The sequence below is a fragment of the Electrophorus electricus genome, chromosome 12 (assembly GCF_041902795.1).
Source record: "Electrophorus electricus isolate QZ-2024a chromosome 12, ASM4190279v1, whole genome shotgun sequence".
Lineage (NCBI taxonomy): Eukaryota > Metazoa > Chordata > Actinopteri > Gymnotiformes > Gymnotidae > Electrophorus > Electrophorus electricus.
The window spans coordinates 26,119,471-26,128,378 of NC_137508.1; the positions used below are offsets into that span (position 1 = coordinate 26,119,471).

The window sequence follows — 8,908 nt, forward strand, 5'->3', positions numbered from 1 at the left end:
TTCTTTGTAAGTTAGTTTATTGTTTGTAATTTAACAGTGTTCTCTGCCCTACTGGACTTGTGTTTGAATCATGACAGTGCAAGACAATTATAAATAAACGTACAAATCCTTTGCCTTTAACACCATGTATCTATAGTCACAGTGACACCATGCACTGCCTGACAGGTACCGTGGCAACATGAACTTCTACTATCTACCACATAAAACAATGACATGTTCATTGCAAACAGAAGCAAGGCAAGACATTCTGTTGTGGTATGAAACATAGAACATAAACATAATTAAAAAATGGAAAAGTGACTCTAGTTGAACAGGTCCAGTCTCAGCTCCAGACCCAGCACAGGTGATTGAAGCACAGAGTGCAGACATAGCACAGGTGAGCAAGTGAGCGAAGCACAGAGTGCACAGCCAGCACAGGCTCACAAGGAGCTTTCTCAGAGCAAGTTAAACAATTCTTATAATAATAAAAAAATAAATAAAACACAACCCCACAATGACATCTTGTAACTGTGCAAGTGTTCTACAGGAATCTACTGAAGCACACATCACTGGCTCCACATCCAGTTTCATTATAAACTCAAAATGGTGTCAGCTATCAAATAAAATACCAAATGCATCCAAATGGAGTGACGGCTAGCAGCTGTTGTCCAAGTACATGTGAAAGAGCGAGCGTGTGCGTGTGTTTCAGAGAGACAGAGAGGGTGTGAGAGTTAGGGTGGTTCTCCTGATGAGCTCATGGCCTGTGCCAGCCACTGGGTCTCACTATTCAAACATTCCTCCACTGTTGCTTCATTAGTTTTCATTTATGCTTGGATGGAGGAGGTTGTTGATTTCATTAAGCACATCTAATTCAACAAGCCACAAAAGTATGAACACTATTATTTATTGGTAGGTTTGTTGTTTTTGTATCGTTCTGGGTGTGTTCCTGCCAAATAAAGCACTTCTAAAACAATTCATCATACTGAACATGGACCAATTCATCATACTGTTAAAACTACAGTTTATCACTGCTTTAGCATGTTTATAATGGCACTCATATTTTTATAAATGGCTTTCAATTTCACACATTTACACTCTCACTACAGTGAAACAGACTTTCCACACGTCTATCTGGGTGGAGATACACTGTGAAGTCAGGCACACTAAGACACTTATATCCCACTCTTCCTCCATTTCATTACACCGTTTCATTTCTGGGTTAAAGTGGAATGGATTCCAACTAACAGATTATGTTGCATTGAGGATCCAAGCAACTTCCTAAATGGAGGAAAAGCAGAGCTCTCCTCCAGGGTGGAAGAAATTAATCATGCATATAAACATAAATGAACAGAAAATTAAAAAATCAAAATGGCGCTTTGGTTTAGGCTTAAATGATGACCCTCTTAAACAGCCTGTTGTGAGGCAAAACCCATCCATTTCTTTCCAACATGTTTGCCATTTGTGGGTTGCAGCCACTACAATGGGGAAGATTAACATTTACACTGACATGTTAGGAGGTCAGAGGTTACAATCACTAGCTAGTCTCCAGAAAATCCACCAGATGCCTGGTCAACTACTGAGTTCATGCAGTCAACAGATGAGGTGCGATCCTGTTCCTTCCACAGGAGATGTTCAATCATCAGAGCTCAGCCGCACCAACAAATACATTCAGAAAAGCATCTCCACCTTCAGCCATGTTCCTCAAATGGTCTCTGGTACAAAGTATAAGAGTTTGTTATCATCAGCACGCTATTCATTATTGCCCAGGCACTGCCAAGCATTGTGGTAGTAAGCAGCATTTTTAAACATCTTTTAAGTGCAACAAGAAATGGAGTCTCCAGGAATGGCGGCTCAGTGTGCTCTCCCCAAAAACAGCAGAAAGTGAGACAGAGCAGGAGCCGCAGAGCTCAAGACGGCGGGGGAGAGCAGAACCCTTTTCACCAGCCCTGCTGGGACAGTCAAGAGGCTCAAAGAACAGACAACACGTCTCAGAAAAATTAAGGGCCTCAATACTACAATTAAGATGTGAGACAGAGAAAGAGAGTGAGAGGAGAAAAGACTGAGAGAATTATGAGACAGAAGAGAATTTGTTGACATCCTTAATTTTCCAGCAGTGTTTTTGTCTTTTTTTTTTTTTTCCTGCAGAGAAAAGTCATGCTGTCATCGTCACAGCAACAGTGTGTCTATGCACAGCAAAATCTGCTCTGTTGCCCCTCCCACTGCATCAGGTACACACTGTTTTAGGATGACAGACCGCTCATGTTGCTGCTTTCAGGAATCACATTAGCTGGTCTCAAGAGGATTGCACAGTGACGATGGAATCCCCGCCTCTTTCTTTGACACAGGTTGGGCCAGACTGACTGTTGTCCCCAGCCAGTAGTTGCGATTGGCTGTTATCCCCAGCCAGGAGCTGTGACTGAACAGACAGCGCTCGGTGCGAGCAGTCCGCACTGTCATGGACAAGCCCCACCTCCTCAGGAATTTCCCCGCCCTCTTTCCCACTCTCTCCAGTCTCTTCATCATCTTCCTCACACCTAACCTGGCACCGACATACCTCGATGCCAGAGTCGCCCGTCAGACTGCGATGACGGAAGTGGTTCTCACTCAGACCCTCCTCACTGCACTGCTCTGAACACTTGGTGCCGGGTTCCCTTCCTTCAGCCTCAAATACACATACACTAGAGGAGAAAAATGTATGTTTGAGAGGAGAGTGTGCGACTTTCGAGTAAGGACTCTCCCCACAAAGGCTAGACTCCGCCCCCTGTGGGTACTGCAGCAGCATGGGGGTCACAGAAAGAGGCGGACTAGGCTGCGGGGGGGCGCTCTGCTCTGCAGCAGGGGGTGGGGAGGGATGTGGCCCTGGAAAATGAGAGGCCCTGCAGGCATGCCCGGAGTCACTGGGTGTGGTGGCATTGCTGGTCAGAGCATCGTCGGTCACCTGCACAGAGAAGGAGGTGCTACAGGGGGAGGAGAGGGAGCACGAGTCACACGAGCAGGAGGTGCAGTTCCCTGAGCTGTGCGAGGAGGTCATGCCACTGGGGCCGGCGCGAGCATAAAGAGCGCCGCTCTGCTGGGCCACGTCTGCGCTGTACGGTGGGGGAGGAGTGTTGGGCTGGGCTGCCACTTCTTCATAGGATGGCAGCTTAAAGGCAGCAAGAAAACCTGGCAAGAAAAGAAGAGCATTAACTCTCTACCTCTGTCACACCTCATGATTAATTCAGACACAAAGGGGCTTTCCACACAAATTTCACTTGTCCACATATCAGCTTAGTACGAAAGCAAATCACGTGTTGTGTGAACCACCATAGATATTCAACAGACAAATGTTGTCTTCCTGTGCTTGGCTAACAACTTTTCAAAACTGAAACACCAAAAGCTAAGGCAAAATGAGCATGCAGTCTGCAGCATTTTCAGTAGAGGCTGAGCACTTTTTAAACACACTGACAAAATACAGTTGATTATTAAAAGGTGATTTCAGAATTGACTTATTCCCTAAGAAAATATATTAAGGCACCTTTCACAAACTGAAGACATTCCCCAGATTTTGCTGGTTCAGAACTCTATCAGTTTCAGCTGGAATGTCTAATTGTCTCACTCTGTCAGGTCCCATCTTACTGACTTTAGAGTGCAAACAGCCATCTTGGACTGCAGGCAACTCTTGGGAAACAGAGCAGGGAGAGAAGCATACTGAGGTCGAGGGTGGGGTCTGGGTAGCTGCAGGCTCTGTGATAGGCCATCAGGTTGATTTCTCTCTGTCGCTGCTGCTGCTGGAGGCGGAGCTTGGCCCGCCTGTGTCTGTAGGCACAACAGCAGCTAAACAGAAGCAGAACCGTCCACAGCAACCAGAACCCTGCACGCATAAACACACAAAGATACATACATAAGCACACACACACACACACACCTGCTAACACATACACAGAGACACACACAAGCACACAGACTCAAACACACACAGACACATTCGGATACGCACAGACACAAAGTCTGATTTAAACTTCACTGAATCTAGTGCACTTTTCTGTCACTACCAACCATGTAATTAACTAGTTGTTTCATTCGTGCATTCTTTCATTCGTAGTTATGTCTCACCAGACAGTAGCACAGGGGAACATGTACTCACACCAGAGTTCATAGTAGTAGGTGCAGCAGCCGCTTTCTCCACAGCAGTAACCCGTCTCACACAAATACGGAGGCCTGTTGTTCGCCCCTGGGCAATATGTGGGGCTGGAGGCTGTGTGTTGGCTTGCTTGATACTTAACACCCTATAGAGACATTACCCATCATTATTAGTTATACAACACCCTAGACAGACATTACACATCGTAACAGAACACCCTGGAGGGACATATACACATCGGTATCATAATTCCCTAAAGGGGAATGGTAGTTGTTAAGGTACTGGACTTGTAATCAGAATGTTACCAGTTCAAGCCCCACCAAGTTGCCACTGTTTGGCCCTTGAGCAAGGTCCTTAACTCTGAATTGCTCAAGTTGCATTCAGTAAAAGTGTGAGCTAAATGTATATGTAAAGAAAAAAACATTACACGTCACTATAGTAACAACATCCACCAGAAACATTAGGCTACACATCGCTATAATATCAAAATAATAACATCAGGTTGGGTTATCCTATGGCCCAGCAGCTAGAGGATTGATCGATCTGTCATATATATATATTTATTTATTTATGTATTTATTTAAGAGTAATAAATGTTTTGGTAAATTTTACCCTGGTCAGAGTTCCCATGTCTGTATCCTTTGTAGCTAGAGTCACCTGTAGGTCACACAATAAAATCCATTTCAGAAATTCACAAAACAAATGATAGAAAGAGAAGCAGTCACTTAGAATTAACTGAAAGAGGGACACAGTCTGAGATAGGCAGACAGAGGAGGATGGATAAGACAAAGCTGGTTAATTTTATGGATATATACACACTGTGATATATACACACTGTGATATATACACACTGAGAAAATCCTGACCTTTCTTTAATTTTCCAAAACCTGCAGTCTCCGGGCTTGTCCGAGATTAGTCAGGAAGCTAACAGCACAGTACAACACCTGATATGCTAACATTTGTATTCTGCAGTCTTCAACATTACAGATACTGATTTTGCAATCATAATTCACCAATGATACATACATTGTGCACACCTAAATTACACATGCAGCCATGCAATCAGTTTTTATTAAAACACTGATAGTCATAACCATGCAGTCAATTTCCATTAAAAACACTGACAGTCACAAGCAGAGGCCAAGTTCAGATGTACTCTCCTGGCTGTCCATGTATCAACACCAACCACTTCAGTGTCACCACCAATGCAGCACAATAACTCTTTAATTGTGGAGCTTCTCTTTCAAAGGCTCTATGAAGGACAACTTGATATACATATATATTTAGACACACACACTCATTTGGGTACACACACAAGTGCATGCAAATATGTGTACTGACACACAAGTATGCAAAATGCACCCACATATGCAGGCACACACACATTCACATACAGACATACACAAACACAGACACAAAGACATCTTCACCCATCAAAACAGCTACAATACAATAACACAGTCCGGTCCAAAATGCCCTGATGTCACTCCGTCCATGTTACTCCACAGCCTGGTTTTACAGTTTCCCCCTAGTGTCCAAGCAGGCTACCACACATCATACGTGAACAACCCAAACGTGAATGTGACCTTTGGGGAAATGCCTTAGTAGCTCCTATTGCTTTGGTATTCACTAAACAGAACTGGCATCATGTTTTATTCCACTTAGGTGAATTGAGTTTATTTGTTCTGGGAAACAGATCTGCAGTTATGAAGATAACATGACCCTAGCACACAAAAAACAAGCTTTGTTTAAACAGAACTTTTTATACACTGCATAACTGTGGTCATGTATGAACTCACCCTCACATGCACCCATAACCACCCACAGGTTAGAGGTCAGCATGCATCACTAGTGAGTGAAAAGGCTGCACATTGGAGGGAGCACAATGCTCATCTGTAGGACTGCCACTATCCGCCAACCCCCTCCCCACTCCCCCACTCGAGACAGCTTGGAGAAGAGTCTTTCTGTTGCAGGGCACAGACACCTCCACCAACACACAATGGCTGCAGAGGCACCCCAGCATCGTCTTACAACTCTGGACAAACCCTAAGTTTGTGTTCCCGATCAGGCTGTAGCCTGTTTAGAAGTCAGCAATGACATAATGTGTCGTTTTCATAGAAGCATTCTGGGGCTATTCATCTATTGTTGCATTGTGTGTATTTACCCATAAGGTGACAACTGACATCAGTTCACCTCTACAGGCAGATGTAAGCACGTAAACAGCAAACAAATATCAGTGCTGGCTTAGAATAGTCCAAACCATGCATGGCCAGCAACAGTAAGCTGCAGTACCCCACACCCCAGCTATAGAGCCTGGCTCAAAGCCTAAAGTGGAGCGTGCTAGAGTCCTTCATGCCCTCCCCTCCCCCACCGCTCTGTAGTACCAGCACGGCGCATTGAGAGTTTAGCACAGTAAACGGCAGAGGACCGCAGAGGGCGCGTGGCAGCGGTGCAGAGACCCGGCCGGGCGCTGTTGCAGGCAGGCAGGCCGCCGGTGCAATGAGCTCCGAGTCCACAGCCATTTACCGTGCATTTCCCCAACCCATAGAATTAACGTGTTTTCATACAGAGAAACAGACTGATACATCCCTTAGAGCTGGCCTATGAGGAACGGTATATCTGGCAACAAGCAGAAATGTATTACAGCATTCGTGTTTTCTTTCTGTCACCTACAACCATAAAAACAGCTCAAAGGGGGGGGGGGGAAGCCATGTAGCCCTCGTGAAAGCTGAACGGAAAAGTTTTTAAGCCGTTTATGTTTGACTGACTACAACAACAACAACAAAAAAAACAGTTTAAAGCGAAAGATCTGAGTGGTACAGTTATGAATGCATAAAATAGTTTTTAAAAAACGCCAAACTTCAACTATAACACCTAACCTCCAACTGAGGTCTAACCATTTTCAGTATCCTGTAAACGTTTGAGAATCAAACCACGTAATATGCGTAAGTCATGCAGCACAGCTAAGTACCGGCTACTTTTTGAGATGCATGTTTTTCCATAAATTAAATCGACATGACTGATAAATCTATCCTCCCAGTATTAACATGTCCAGGAAAATCAGTCAGCGGATTGAGTAAAGGCGCCGTTGGCGACGACATATTCGCTCGCAGCTAAACGGAGCCCGCAGACTGTGACCTGCATGTGAACTACATGAACTTACCTGCACGCTTTTCAGTACCTCGGTGAACGTTAACGTCTCGCCTGAACCCATGACTTCAAACCCATACTGAAACCCGCGGAAGTACGGGGGAATTAGCAGGAAACCCGTCTGATGCTCTTCTACAGCCCATATCTACCCACAAACATAAATGCACCGCATCCGCCATTCTGGACCCGAAACAGACGCCCCCTCCCCAAGACCTCCACAACATCAGATGCCCCGACCAATCCGAAATGGGACGGGTTATTTTACACGAGAAAACTGCGTAGTGAAATAATATTGATTTAATTCAAAACAGATGGTTCGTGCTGTCTTTTAATGCCAGTCCTCGAAAAGTAGTCATGAAAGGAGACGTCCGTGCATAGTAGGATGTTCATCCTTAGCAACAGATGCTGAGATGCGGCTCTGCCTTGACTACCGACTTTTCTAAGAGTGGACTGAGGCTCACACTCACCACTGTAGCTACAGCTTAGTTATATGTGCATTCTACTGACAGCTAAGAAAAAGCATAGTCACTCACATTAAGAGACATTAGGCTTTTAGGGTAATTAGCAGCCATAAAATAACGGGATAAGCGTGCACTTACGTTATTATTTAACAGCCGTAAAACAGAACTAACTTCTCTAACTTGCATTTGTCGCTATAGTTTAGTTACATAAAATCAAGTGTACTTTGCTGACCGTGCGGCGGGCCATCACATTTTTTTCTTTGTATCGTCCGAGTGCTTTTTTTCTGTTTCTATAACTTTACCACGTTTCATTTCCTTCTATTTTCACTATGCGGGCAAAGAGACGACGGAACATCGATTTGAAAATGTGTGCATTTATCAGTTTGAGAAAAGGCCAATGTTCCAATGTATCGCATAGCCTACAATAGTATATAACGATGCAATTTAATTTCGTATAGGCCTATAACGAAACGTCTCTAGTGTCTCAGTCAAAATTCGATGCACATTTTCTTGCAATGTTAACATATTCCTGCAGGATCTTCGCCCAGTGTATGAAAAACACTTTTGAAAGATGCAGGGAACTTTTTTCCTTACCAGTAGAAGGCAGTGTAGTACGAAAAAATTATTTACTTTGCTGTTTCTCCCAGTTCCTACAGCGTGCGCACCAGTTTCTGAGAGTTCAGAGTTAATGCTGGGTCGATTTCTTCGATAAAGTTTACATCGTGGATGAACATATTTGACAACCTGTACGTGATATGGTGGCTTAGCTCATCAGTGACCCATCAGTGGTGTGTTAATTTTAAATGTAATCTGATACAGATTAAAATACAAGTGACAACTCAACTAATGTTTTGCTTAGGAAATAACAAAAAAGAAAGGCTGGGTATGTGGAAAGAAATACAGAGAAAGGCATTTAATGTAAAATATTGAAGAGAAATGGCATTCCAAGGTAATAGTGAAAATCATGAAAAAGAACGTCACAGGAAAACATTACATTTGCTGAGAGCAGTGAAATACAAATTCTATCCACATGGGGGCGAGGAGAGTGCAAAGAATATGAGGACTGCAGAAACCATGACCCATTAAGCAACCCTTTGCTTCCCTTCTCAATATATTTTTGCTTCCTCCCTCCCTACCCCCCCCCCCCTCTCTCTCTCTCTCTCTCTCTATATATATATATATATATATACACACACAC

At 44.0% G+C, this 8,908-nt stretch overlaps 1 protein-coding gene across 1 annotated transcript; it reads right to left on the bottom strand.

Moving 5' to 3' along the window:
- Nucleotides 1-7,622, bottom strand: LOC113584232 (uncharacterized). The gene is made up of 5 exons (XM_027021019.3): nucleotides 7,263-7,622; nucleotides 4,712-4,756; nucleotides 4,103-4,244; nucleotides 3,668-3,829; nucleotides 1-3,141 (listed from the first exon to the last, which is right to left on the bottom strand). The coding sequence occupies exons 1-5, from the start codon at nucleotides 7,311-7,313 to the stop codon at nucleotides 2,273-2,275; spliced, it is 1,269 nt and encodes a 422-aa protein (XP_026876820.2). The 5' UTR covers nucleotides 7,314-7,622; the 3' UTR covers nucleotides 1-2,272.
- Nucleotides 7,623-8,908: the final 1,286 nt, after the last annotated feature.